General features: G+C 56.7%; 1 protein-coding gene and 1 long non-coding RNA gene across 2 annotated transcripts; both read right to left on the minus strand.

Moving 5' to 3' along the window:
• LOC130682306 (ral-GDS-related protein-like) lies at positions 1-7,999 on the minus strand. Its single transcript, XM_057496692.1, has 13 exons — positions 7,467-7,999; positions 6,655-6,845; positions 5,985-6,074; positions 5,570-5,669; positions 4,840-5,412; positions 3,868-4,083; positions 3,453-3,556; positions 2,897-2,966; positions 2,102-2,167; positions 1,688-1,756; positions 702-823; positions 487-593; positions 1-122 (listed from the first exon to the last, which is right to left on the minus strand). The coding sequence occupies exons 1-12, from the start codon at positions 7,599-7,601 to the stop codon at positions 506-508; spliced, it is 1,824 nt and encodes a 607-aa protein (XP_057352675.1). The 5' UTR covers positions 7,602-7,999; the 3' UTR covers positions 1-122; positions 487-505.
• A 1,401-nt stretch (positions 8,000-9,400) lies between these two features.
• Positions 9,401-12,993, minus strand: LOC130682252 (uncharacterized). Its single transcript, XR_008995475.1, has 3 exons — positions 12,213-12,993; positions 11,155-11,260; positions 9,401-9,632 (listed from the first exon to the last, which is right to left on the minus strand). It is a non-coding gene; the product is annotated as an uncharacterized LOC130682252 (long non-coding RNA).
• Between the last annotated feature and the right edge of the window lie 519 nt (positions 12,994-13,512).

Genomic DNA, 13,512 nt, shown 5'->3' on the forward strand with positions numbered 1-13,512 from the left:
GGAAGAGGAGCAGCAAGCAGACGGGGGTCCTGGGGCGCCAGGGGCCGCCTGCCCGGAGGGGAAGCAGCTCTCCTCCACATGCAGCCAGGACACCAGCAGGGCCGCGGGCCCGATGACAGCAGCTACAGGGCCACGCGGGTGATCAGAAGAGACCGGTCATCCCAGGTTCCCCCCATTATCCTGCTTCCACCCCGTCCCCACTGCCCTCTGGGCCCCGGGCCCTGCACGGAGGGTCCTGTCAATCACCAGCACCCGGGGGGTCCCTGTCACGGGAAGGCTCCTGAGCGTCACCTACTCACAGAGGAGGAGGCTGGGTCCCAGAGGGGAAGGGAACCACCCTTCAGCCTGACAGGCCTGGTCGGCAGTGGAGCTGGGACCCCAGCCGCCCCGGTCTTTAGGACGCCCCCACGCCCAGCATGGCCCGAAGCTTCCCTGAGGCTGGGGAACAGCCCGCCCCCTGCCGATCGCCCCAGCCCAGAAACTCACCTGGCCCTGGCCCGTAAGTTTAAATCTTGAGGGACCTGAAGAACTTTAACAGTCCTTTTCTGCCTGCCCTCTGACCTGGGGGCTCCAGGTGGTAGGACAGGCCGTAGCTGCAGGACAGAGGGACACCTGTGAGCCCCTGGAGCCACATGGCAGGGGGCCCTTCCCCCAGAGCCTGCCGGCAGCTACAGCCCACACCCCACTCCTGGCAGCCTCACCTCTGCTCCTCACGCAGGAGCTTCAGTCTCTGGAAAAAGGACAGGAAGTGCTCCTTGGGCTCCAGGTCATACTGCCTGGCCAGGAACCTGTATATGACGATCTCCTCTAGGAAGTCAGTGACCTGGGGCAGAGGAAGGACAGGATGCAGACAAGGAGGGGGTTGAGGAGTGGGGCACTGCGATGGTCCTGGATCTTTGCTCACGGAAACCCGCCTTGCTTCCAATGCCATCCAGCCCTGCCTGTTCCCACTGTTGGGTCTCCAGCTCCTCCTCCAGGAAGGCGGCCTTGATGCCACCCCATCCCCCACCTAACAAAGCCTTTAGTGTCCTGAGCCCTGCATGTCTTAACTCTCTCAACACGCGTTACACCCAGGGGATGGCCCGGACAAGGTCCTGCCCGGGGGGTCTTGACTACATCCCTCACCTTTCATGGCTGGGCACTCAACTCTCTCTATTTTATACCATCACCCTGGAAGGCAGCAAGGCGGCCAAAGTACATCGGAAACAGCCCTCTGAGCCCAGAAGGAGGCCGGAACGTCCCCACCCTTTCTCAAGGTGGAGGACCGCCAGGGCCCTCCAAGGGGCAGGCCTGCCCAGAAACAGCACCCGGGCCTGGCCCGGGCTCGGGGCTACCGAGAAGCGGGGACTGCACTGGGGAGCTGAGGCCTCAGGCGGGAAGGCACTGCCAGCCCCCCGATGTGCTTCCTGCCCTGAAGGAGCAGCATCCCTCCCCCAGGGCAGGGCCTGACGGGGAGACCAGTCCTGCCCACATGCTGCCCCCTGGAGCCCTCAGCCCCACCTGCCCTGGGGCCAGGACCGGGCTTAGGTGGGTCCTTCTGGCAGTCCTCTCCAAGAAGCCCAGGTCCTGGGGTGGAGGGGGGACTCAGGAGGGGGGTGGCTGGTGCTGAGAGGTCCGGGCTCACTGGGGGCTCTCTCCTCCCTAAAGCTCACCATCCTGCCCCCCTGAGCCCTGATGGATCACTCACGTCCACATGATGTTCCTGTTGTTTCTCTAAGGCTTCGTACAGGATCAGTCCGAGCGGCGGGATCATGCCCTGTGCCACCGGGGTGGGGAGGTGATGAGTCCCCACCTGCCGCAGGGGTGCCCACAGAGCCTCCCCTGAACCCCACACCCGCAGCCCCCAGCTCCCTTGGACCACCCACCCTGTGCGGCCTCCCTCCTTCCCTTCCACCTGCTCTCCCCTCCTGGTCCCTCCCAGGGTTGGCTTTTGGCCAGTCCCAGGTCCTGTGGTCCCTGCTCCTGTCCTCCAACTTCCCCCTGTACCCAGCTGCTCTCGCCCTCCTCCTGGTCACCCCAGAGCTGGCAGTTCAGAGCTTGTGGGACCAGGAGCAGGTGCAGGGTCACCCCACCGCCCCGACCCTGGCCACGCCACGCTCACCTGCGTCTTCATATCCTGGGATGCCCTGGGGGACGGCGGCCATCGCCTCAACATGGCCCTCGCCTCCTGCAAGGTGCACGACGCTCAGGTGCTCATGCTCCCCTCCCACGTGGCCTCCCACAGCCAGACCGTGGTGGATGGATGGCTCGCCCGAGCCCCCTGGCACCTACGCTGTCCCCACCTCCAGCAGGCTCTCAGCCTAGAGCGACCCCAGCTCCAACACACACAAACTCATGGGGGTCCTTGGGCCACGGCCGCCGCCCTGAGAGGGTCAGGGGAGGTCCCTCTGCCTCCCAGGGTGCCCTGAGCCCTCACTGTCACCCGGCTATCAGCACGGCTCCCCTCCCATGACCAGGGGGGGTGCACAAAGCTGAAGCGCGTCTTGGGCTCCCTGGACCCTGCTCACCAGGGAGGCCCACACCCCAGGGTGACGGCAACCCTCCATGTGCACATGAGGAGCCCGAGGCCACAGAGGGTCCGTGACAGGCTCAGAGGACCCAGGGGACAAGCCGACGTTGCTCAGCCACGGGCCCCAACCCTGCTGCCGACGCCACGCCATCCCCAGCCCTGACCGGGGGTCTGTCCCCTGGGTCCTCACTGGATGCCAGGCCCACAGTCAAGTGGAGCCAGGGAGGGAGACAGACGAGGCCCTCATAGGCCTGGGGGACCCTACTTTCCCCATCAGCTTCCCCGTCTCACCCCGCACTCCTCGAGTCTTCCCCAAAGCTTTGCCACAGCGCGGCAGAGGACTTGCCCCAAGGACCCCTCCCTTCCAGACCTCCAGCCCCCATTTACCTTGAGGAGCTGCTTCCCTTTAAGCCCCTTGTTCCTCTTTTTAAGTTTTTTGTAGATCCAGGAGCTCTTCCTATGGGGAGGGGAGAGGAGGAGGGACGCATGTGGCCAGCAGGCGGAGAGTCCCGGGGCCGACCCCTTTTCCTGGAGATCCTAGAAGGCCCACTAGCCCGCAGGAGGCTTTCCACCATGGCCCTGAGCTCCGGGGAATCCGTGGCCTGTGGAGGGGCCTTCATGTTTCCCCCCGGGGCCTCCATTCCCAGTTCTCCCAGGGGCGAATCTGCTTTGGGCAAGGTCGCTGTCCTTGGGGCAGAGACCTCCTGCTGCAGAGCACAAGCTCAAGATCTCCAATGGGCTTCAACCCACACCTAACATTGCAGGAAACTGATTCCTGCAGGGGTACCCGTGGCCTAACCCACAGGGGCCCCCAAGAGCCCGCCATCCCCGCCCCTAGGCTCTGCCGCCTCCCAGGAAGTCCCAGCCCACTGAGGGACACTGCAAGGTGTAGGGGTGTCCCTGTCCACTCAGGTGCCCTGGTCCCAGGGACAGGGCTACCCACCAGGAAACATGTGCCCAGGTGCTCTCCAGGCGACGTACAGGAGGGCGCTGCAGGGCGAAGATGATGGCACGGAAGGACTCGAAATTTCTGAGAGCCAGACACTCCTGGGAGGGAAGACAGAGCTGAGAGCGTGGCCTGCTTCTCTGCTTCTGTCCCCCCATGAACTCCTGTCCTTAAGGAGACAGACACCCAGGGAGCCCAGCACACCTGGTACCTGGTGAGCAGCCCTCCTGGGTGGAGGACTGTGGCTCAACCCAAGGAAGGGGCCGGGGATGGCTGTCCCTCCCCCGGGGCCTGCGAGTCCAGGTCCGCACGCCCCTGGCAGGAGGCCCCAGGGACCGTGCAGGGTAGACCGCAGGCACCCATCCTGAGAGCTGGCCAAGGAGGGGACCCCGGGGGCCGTCCCATGACAGACCTTGGCCACCTGGATCCAGAATTCCACCACTCGGGCCCTGTCCTGGGCCATCCTGCTCGGGGCCCTCAGGCAGGAGGAGATGACCCAATGAAACGTGGTACCAAACTGCCTGATGACGTTAAGGATGTTGGGGGCCAGGAGCACAATGGCTTCCCTCAGTGGTTGTCTCTCTACGTAGACCTTGCATTCACCACATTCAACCCTACTGTACAGCTCCTGGGGATGATAAGAGGTGTCATCCAGCTGTGCCCCTGGTGCCCCTGTTCCCAGGCAGGGTCACTGGTCAGAGCTGGGGCCCAGGCAGCTGGGGACGTGCTGTGAGCCTTGTGGCCGTCCGGACTCCAGACCCCGTCCACTGAGGCGCCCAGGACCGGATGCACAGGGCCCCACAGTGATGGGGCACAGAGGGGCTTTGCTCACAGGGACCCTCACTCACGTCCTCCCTGAGGCACAAGGCAGCTCACGCCTGCCCAGCCTGGGGCATCTGCCTCCCATGCTGCCACCCCGTGGATCCCGCTCCCCACTCAGGTGCAGTCTCCCCTGAAACAACTCCACCCAGGGCCTTTGTTGGTGTCTGTGTCTCCCACGCAGTCAGGTCCATGGCAGGGGCCTCTGAAGTGCGGAGGCCATAGGAGCCTGCCAGGCCAATGGCCCGAGTACCTAAGGCCCTGGCAGCACCTCCCTGAGCACCCCTCCCCTGCCCTGCCCCTCCCTGCCCGGCCAGGCCCTGCCCACCTTCCCTCCGCTCCTCCTCCTTGGTCTGCAAGGATCCCTAAGGGCCAGCCCTACTGTCCCCGTGTGGTCAGTGAGGGCTTGGGGGTGAGGAGAGTCTCTCAGGGCACATGGTGAGTCCGTGGGGAAGCTGGGACGTGGGCCCACATCACAGGAGTCCACGTCAGGGGCGGGCAGGTCTGGGGCAGCCCGTGACACAGGGAAGGCCCACCCCCGACCCCGAGAGCCCGCTCCGCTCACCGCACACATCAGGGTCAGCTGCTCGGCCACCAGGCGTGGGGCAAACGCCAGGATGGTCCGCACCCTCTCCCTCGGCAAATCCCGGGTGCTCACGGCACAGGGGCTGGTGGGCTCCAGGACCACCTCTGGCTCTGCCAGGCCCTGTGCCATTCCTGCAGGTGACACGGGCCCCGCACCCGAGGACTCACGGGGCTCCAGCTCGGGGCCTGAGACCAGTCCTGGGATGTCCCAGGGGCTCGCAGCACAGGGGCCGGTGGGCTCTGGACCTGGACCTGGCTCTGCCACACCTGGTGCCATTCCAGCAAGTGCCCTGGGCCCCAGGCCCGAGGGCTCATGGGGCTCCAGCTCAGGGCCTGGCCCCTGGGCTGAGGCCACTGCTGGGACATCCTCCGGCTCTGCAGGGGCGGAAGCAGGTGACACCGGCCGTCGCTCCAGCACAGGGGTCTCAGGGAGCTCCTGGACGGGCTCAGGCGACGAAGCCGGCCCTCCCCATGTCTCTGGAGCCAGCTGCGTCTGCCGTGGTTCTGGAGCAGGACACAGAGAAAGGGTCACCGCGGGCCTGATTCCCCGCGCCTTAGGATCACAGGAGAGCCCTCACTGCCTTGAAGGGAACCCCAGTCCGGGAAGCCCACCCTACATGGTCCTCTGGCCGCAGCCCCTCACCTTCCAGCTCTGCCACCGTGGGCCCCAGGTGCTCCTCCTGGACCAAGTGGTGGAGGACTTGGCCCACCAGGGTGGATGAAAGCTGGCTGGCATCGATGGCGCAGGGCACATGCTCGGGCTCCCAGGCAGGGCGCCTAGCCTGTCCCATCCTGCAGCTGGGGTAAGGCCTGGGGGTGGCCGAGTGAGAAGCCTGGTCTTTCCAGCCACACTGCCCTCCGGGTCCACCCTTGTGTGGGCCTGGCCGCTGTGCACTCCCCTGCCTGTCCAGGCCCCTGCCCCTCCCCCCTCCTGACCCTGCGTGTCTGTCCTGGGACCCCATCCTCTCCCATGCTCCCGACTAGGAAGTCCCCAGTCGCCAGCCCGCCCATGGGAATCCAAAGATGAGTGACCTGCTGGGCTCTCCCTGCCCCAAGGCCTAAACGCCTCCTCCACCCATTTTGTGCACATAGGCAGTGCCCCCTCCTGGCCCAGTGAACGCTCACTTTCTCAGATCCTCCTCTGGCCCCTTGTCATGCCCCCCATTACATGAGGAGGCCGTGAGGGTATCACCCGTGATGCTTCCCGGCTGTGACCTGCGGATGACGCCTGAAGTGACTGCCCGACTCCACACGGGATGGGGTCCCAGTACTGTGTCTGCTTCCTTCACTCAGTTATGCTAAGTGACCCCAACGGGTCTGCACAAAGTGGGTGCTGCATACCTATTGTGGCTGAAGGAAGTCCTACCCGAACCTTCCCAGGTACCCCTCTGCTGTCCCCAGAGGTGCCTCGTTGTGGCCATGATGAGGACAAGGACCGGGCACAGCCCCAGGGAATCGTGAGCCTCCATTCCAAAAGGCTGCTTCCCATGTGCTTTTCCAAGTGAGCCAGGCTTCAGGCCACTGATGGGTGAGGCCAAAGGCTTTTCATCGGGTAAAGAGAAGTAAGCCCCGAAGTGGCCCAGCTTGGCCGGCCGTCCTTTCTGCACTGCCGGGCGCCAGGGGAGCCCCTCTAAGCTCCTCCCATGTTCCCCATGGGCACCCTAGCAGGCTGATCGCCAGCCACCCTGCCCGTCAGAGGAGCACGCTGAGGCTCAGACACATGTGGGGACACTCAAGACACACCGTGGGCTGTGGGCAGAGGCCCGACTGTGCCGAGGAGGGGGTGGGTGCTCACCGGGGGAGCCGCTGGCCCGTGGTGGGCTGGTCAGCGTCCTCGGGAGGGAGGGTGGCCTCGGGAGCGCTCCGGCTGGTGTTTGGAGCTGGTTCCACTCGTCCCGTGTGCTTTCTCCCCTTCCTCCTCACGCCTGTCCGGGGAGCCCTGCGCTTGGGGACCTCAGTCCCATGGACAGATGGCTCAGGTTCACGCTGAGGGGGGCAGCAGGGAGATAGTCGGTGGGAAACCCAGGAACCACCAGGAGGGAGGTTTGCAGCTCACCCGAGAGCCCCCAGCGCCCTGGGATGCAAGCAAGGAGAGGCACGGACTGCCCCCGGGAGCGAGGTTCCAGGCCCTCTGGAGTGGGTCTGTTGACCAGTCTCGTGGGGCAGTCCTGGGGTGTAGGCAGCCTGCCCCGGGTCCAGGGAGATGGAGTAGGTAAATCCATCCATGAGCTCCTCCTCACTCCCCAGTGTGGAGCTCTTCACAGCCGTAGCCTGGTAGCGGGCTAGGAGGCAACCGGGGCTGCGTGGACCTCCCCACAGGGGGCAATGTGGAACCCAAACCCTGCCCCCGAGATCAGGCACACAGGGCCATCTGCCTAGACCTCCAGTCCCTGGGGGAAGGAGAGGACACCCCCCAGGCTCAGGACTAACATGTGGGTGGAAGCTCCTGGTCCCGACACTCACCGCCCCCTCCTGCCCAGCCTTCAGTCCCCCCCATGCCCCACGCCCTCCGCACACACACAAGGAGCCGGGGGAAAGGTCAGCCCGGGACGGCTCACACTCGTGGCCTGGCCCTGGAGTGGCCCGCTCTGGGCTGCCCTGTGTTACCTCGGGGCTCCTCGGGACACACAGACAGAGGCGAAGGTGGTCTCTCAGCCAACGCCCACAGCGAGCAGGAAGACTCTTCCTCTCGGCTTCCCTGACTCCCACGCCTTCAGAAGGCTCCGCACAACAAGACCGCATGTTGCTCTGTCGAGCGCCTCCGGTCAAGTGAGCAGGACTGGGGTCTGCGACCAGGAGCTGGGTTCCGTCCGGGTCACAGTTCAGGTTCTACTGGGCGTATCTTCAGTGACATCACTTCTTCAAGGGTCCATTTCCTGGGCCCCTCCCTGAATTCAGACTCGCCCCCATGCCCCTCTGGGCTGCTGACTGCCCACCCTCCTGGCCCTTGCCGTGCATGAGTACACAGATCTCCACCAGAGCCCTCCCCTCGCTCTTTGGCAATGACACCAGGGTCCCAGCTCTGAGGAGACAAGAGCTGAGCTCAGGCCGCTTTTTGTCACCAGTTCCCTGTCACGCTGAAGCCACAGCAGCTGCCCAATGTCCCAACCTGCACAGGGAGGGTCATGCCAGACATTCCTCCCTAGGGACACCCCCAGGGATACATGGATGACCCCTCCAGCTCCTGGGGGCTGGTGTCACGTGTGTGCGACGCACAGACTCAGAGATGGAAGAATGCCAACCAGGCTTGGCATGGAGCGTGGAACACCACGCAAGTCAGGCCGGGGTCTGTGCCTTGTGATCTTGGGCAAGTCGGTCTCACGCTAGGCTGTTTTCAGGTGTGCACCTTGAAGGGGCAGCAATGAGAGGAGATACAGGTGTTGCCATCTACTGGCATCCACCTTCCAAAGGTCCGGGTTGCTCTCAAACTATGTGCTTTTCAGACCAAACAGTAAATGGGTCAGAGTAGCACACTGGAAATGAGGTCTATGCTGCCTCTGAAATCCGAGGTGGTCCACCCGGCTGCTGTGCCCTTTGTGTGTGGGGGGTGGAGGAGGGGTCCAGGTACAGCACCTTATTCATCACCTTAGGAGAGCTTGGCATGTCCACACGATAGACTTCTAGAAACTTCTCTAAGATGAAAGGTCCCTGAATTTTTGTTGGATTTATTTCCCACCTTCTGACACGTGACTGTGCTATCAACATGCCTAGATGAGCTGTACTTCCTGATCACTGGGTCCAGTCAGCCTAGTACCATCACTGGGATGGGCCAGTGTGACATCTTCTGGAAGGAAAAGGAGATGAAGGTTCCTTCTGACTAAATGACAGCCTAAGTCTGGAGGTCTGATATGCCTCTGAGATAGTTTTCTCTCCTTGCCGGCTGAAAGCTAACTGCCCTGCTGGTCTTTACTCATAGGAGGAGAACAGAGAGCATTTTCCTGACCAATACTTACACACTGGGTGCTTGGGGATCAAGTGATGAAGCCCCACGTGCAGCAGTAGCTGCAATTTGAGACACTCCGATCACGGTGATAATCATGCACAGTCATCTCCAAGATCCATCCATCCGTTTTCTGAGTAGGCCCCGTGAGTGACTTCAATAAGGGTATGTGGAAATCACCACCCCGACATCTTTCAAGTCCGTGGTGGTAACTCCAGTCTGTATCCTCTCCTGGAAGGCATTACTGCTTTCAATATATACTTCGGAGGGAGTTCTAGAGGCTTGTACTTGCCCTGCCACACAGCACGAACTCCTGGCCGGCACAGTCCCCCGTGGCTAGCAAGGAGGAAGCCGGGAGCTCTGCGTCCCTGAACAGCTCGACCCTGTGGCCTCTGACACTGAAGGAGCGGCACTGCGGGCACTTGGTCGGGGTGGGGGGTGCTGCTCCTGATACCAAGACCCGGTCCTCGTCCCTGAGATCAAATCACAAAACACAACGACCAGGTTTTGAGGAAAGGAAAGAATAGTTTATTGACTTGCTAGCAAACGAGGGAGTGGCAGGCTCCTGCCTTAGAGAAGCACCGTCCTCCCGACACACAAGCGGTCAGGGCTTTTCGAGGGGAAACCGTGGGAGAGGGGCTAGGGTGCAGACACATGAAGTAGGCAGCTTGCAAGGGCCCAAGCAGACATTCCTGCACTGATTCACTAGCTTTCTGTTTTTCTTTTCTGCTCCTCCTCAGTCCCCGGGCACTGGATGCTTGCGGTTGAACAAAATCAGCTTTCCGCTTTAACTCTGACCCTCAGACGCAGAAAATCTAGAGAAGAAGAAGAAACTGCCGCCCCGCCCCACCCCCGCCCATTAGTGGACAAAGTTTCTGGGGCTGTTTGAGTTCACTTTCCAGTAAATGTTAGTGTTCAGTTTTGAACAAAGATTTGATTCCCCTTTTGTTCTATTACAAATTTATCTCTTACTGTTACATTCCCTTAAGAGCAGCCCCAAAACAGATCATGAAATGCCTTGAGGGAGAGTTTCTGACTTTATTCCCCCGAAGATAGCCACAAGTTGAAAAACACAGCTCTAAGCGTTTATTGGAATATCAGTGCTGGCTGACAAGACAGGAACTGCCATCTGCGGTTCAGATTTCCAGTGGACGTGGCCCATGTGTTCAAATTGTGCAAATGTTGCTGTTAGAATCAGCAAGGGAGTGTCTCCTTGCAACTGCCTGGAGCCGGCAGCCTTGCATTTAATACTCGCAGGCAGAATTTTCTCAAGAGCCCCTCCCCCACTTGTAGCACATGGACAAGTTGGGGAAATGAGAAGAGGGGACCCACGGAGGCCTTTATGTCCAGACCTACTGCCCCACTCCTTAGCTCGATGACATACACACCTCATTGTATCTGTTTTAATATATGTATTCAATAGTATATATTACACAGTATAATAATACCTCATGTTATTTATCCTTGAACCTCTCATGTATGAAGGGTTCCCATGCATACAAAATTAAATTTGATATTCTGCTTATCCGTCTAATGTCAGTTTAATTATTGCACCAGTGAGAAGAACCTTGACCTTTTCTTCCCCAACAGCCTATGCACTCAGCATGACTTTGTCAAGGTACAACCATGTTGTGACTAATATCAATTCTTCATTCTTTGAAAAAAAGGAGCAGGCCCAAGATGGGGTAACTCAGGCTAAGCCCCATATCTGGGCTTAATAATAAGCCGATATTTAATAATAAAGAAAGACTTAATACCTAACCTATTGTAGTTTTGGCCTATCTCAAGACTATGATCTTGATCAGTCAATTTGGAATTGCTAGTCATCACTAGTGAGGTAATTTGCCCCGTAGACTCCCACAGAAAGGTGTCTTAAGCCTAAAAGTATCTTTTCTTTCCTAAAAAGCCTTTCCTTCCCTACAGCCCTTCAGAACATGGGATATAACGCCTGTTTTTACTGAATGGCTGAATAAAACCAATTAATCGTCAAATTCACTCAGCTGAATTTTGGTATGTAACAATTTTTGTGACCCAATAATATTCCTCTGTACGGATATATCACACTTTCTTGACCTATTCATGCCTTAACGGACATTTCGGTTGTTTCCAGCTTTTGACTATGATAAATAATGTTGCTATAAAATTCATGTACAAGTTTTTTGTCCAAAGATATGCTTTCATTTTTCTTGGGCATATACCTACGAGAGGAAGTAATGGGTCATATGGTATTTCTAGGTTTACTTTTTGAGGAACTGCCAGACTGTTTTCCAAAATGGCTACACCATTTTATATTCACATCAGTGTGAATATAAAGATTTCATATTTCTCCATATATTTCTGCACTTATTATCTCACCTTTTGATTCTCGCCATCCCGGTGGTTATGAAGTAGTATCTCACTGGGGTTTTGGTTTGCGGTTCCTCGTTGACTAATGGGGTCTTTTCTTGAGCCGCTTGCATGTCTTCCTCAAAAAAAATGTGAATCAGAACCTTTGCTGTTTTTAAATTGAGTTATTTGACTTTTTATAATTAAGTTTTAAGAGGTCTTTTGATACTTTCTATTCAAGTCCCTTATGAGATACATGATTTGCATAATTTTCTTCCATCAGTGGATTGTGTTTTACTTTAATGTTTAAAATTTTTCAGGCTAGGCTGTATTTTCGTTAAATACATGAATTTACTCCAAATCGCCTTTCAGAGAGGTCACAACGATAATTTTGAAAATTATCAGCAAGAAAAAGCGTATTGTCACACACAGGGCAGCTCTAGACAATTGGCGTACAATGTTGTGCTTACAGGTAATATGGTACACTTGAACATTGTTGTGTAGGTCTCGCGCTGTGTGTTTTACTACAATAAGAAAATTAGTTGGTGTCAAGAGTTTTTTTTTTAATGAAGCTTTAAAAAAAAAAATTAAAAGGCTTTAAAAAAAAGAATAACTCATAGCCACCTCCTGAGCTGGAAAAAGGCCAATCAGCACTCCGGTATCGTCAGTAGGCAGCTCTCTGGGCCCTGATGGCCTAATTACTTCTCAAAGGCTCTGCCTCCTAATACGAATACCTTGGAGTTTACGATTTCAACATACAAATTTTCAGTGGAACACAAGACATTCATAGCAAGAAGCTATGAAACCATATAAACACAGAGATAAGCTAATGGTGTGGGCACAACATCCAATGGCGGGTTGAGAGTTAGGAAGGGAAGTCACTCTTTCCTCAGGGAGCAGGAATATGACCAGTTAGAAGACTGTTCTGAATTCTAAGACCTGCTTGGAGTGAGGAGTGGAGATGGAATTTCACAGCAAGGGAGGTGAAAAAAATAGGCAGAGACACTGTGACAATGGACAAAAAGGAGATTTGAGAAATGTAGGATGAAGAGAACTGGGTGAAAAACAACAACAAAATCAAGATGTACCTAAAATAAACAGGGATCTGGTGGGATCAGCTCTCAGAATACCAAGGGGTGTATTCCCCCCTAGACTCCTCCCAAGAGAAGGCTCTCTCATGGGAAGCATTCAAGGAGCAGCCGTCTACACATCCTCAGACACGCATAGTTGGGGAGGCTTCTCTGACCGACCCGACTATGCCTTTCTCAGCTGCCCAGCTGGCTGGTTCTGCCCCGCTCACCCACACAGATCCGACTGTGGGCTTCATCTTCTACCATCCACGGCTCTTCCCTCGTTCCAACTTGAAGAGTGTGTTTGGCTTGCTGGCTTCATACCCTGTTGGTGGGAAATAACGAGAGACTTAGACCTGCGGGATTGGGCTGGGATGTCAAGATGGGAGAATACTACATTTAGGGACTAGACAGTGTTCACATCAGCAAAGCAGAGACTTCTGTCAAGAGGGGGAACATTATGTATGCTTGTCTGACGCCAGAGGATCTGAGGAGCCACTGCTGAGAGCACTGTGGACATGCCAGAGATTTCAGCAGCTGGGAGAAAAGGCCACCGAAGGGGGCCCCCTGGTGACACAGGGGAGCTGTCCTCACCCACTGACACCAGGTCGCTGTAGTTCTCCAACATCACGTCCCGGTATAACATCACACCCTTCTGAGTGGGGGCCAGGAGCTGCCCTCCCCCCCAGGGGAAGTCCACGGCCACATCGTTGATTAACAGGGTTTCCTGTGATATCCTGCTGCTGTCCACTATAGGTGTTTGTCCACTCGTTGCTCCAGAAGGGACATAAAGGAGGGCAGTTTGCTTATTTTCACCACATAGGCTGCGTCAACACAGGCAGTTTTCAAAAACAACATGCTATAGAAGGAAAATACTATTGGAATAGTCTGCAATTTTACATTCAGTATGCCATTTATCCCACAAAGCAGAAGTCTCTGTAATAAGTAGCCATTAAATCCTCTTGCTAATCAAAAATCATACATACACCAACATTTGTTTGCCAAACACTATTCACAGGTGGGGTAACGTCAGGATTAATAAAACATTATTCATCAAGGGCCTTCCCAGACTTGGTGAATCAGAATCAACCATGCAGACACAACAGATGCTAGAATTACAAGGGATAGCACATTTAATAGTGTATTTGAAATATTTTAAGGAATAAAGTATTTTAAAATGTCTAAAAAACTAGGATCTATAAAGAAACAAGCAGGCACATTTGGAAAAAAGTCTATCTGAAGAAACACACACACTTGTACATTAAAAGCACATCAGAGAAAAAAGGGGAGTCTACACACATAAACAGAATCAGAAATA

Source organism: Manis pentadactyla, assembly GCF_030020395.1.
Source record: "Manis pentadactyla isolate mManPen7 chromosome 15 unlocalized genomic scaffold, mManPen7.hap1 SUPER_15_unloc_1, whole genome shotgun sequence".
Lineage (NCBI taxonomy): Eukaryota > Metazoa > Chordata > Mammalia > Pholidota > Manidae > Manis > Manis pentadactyla.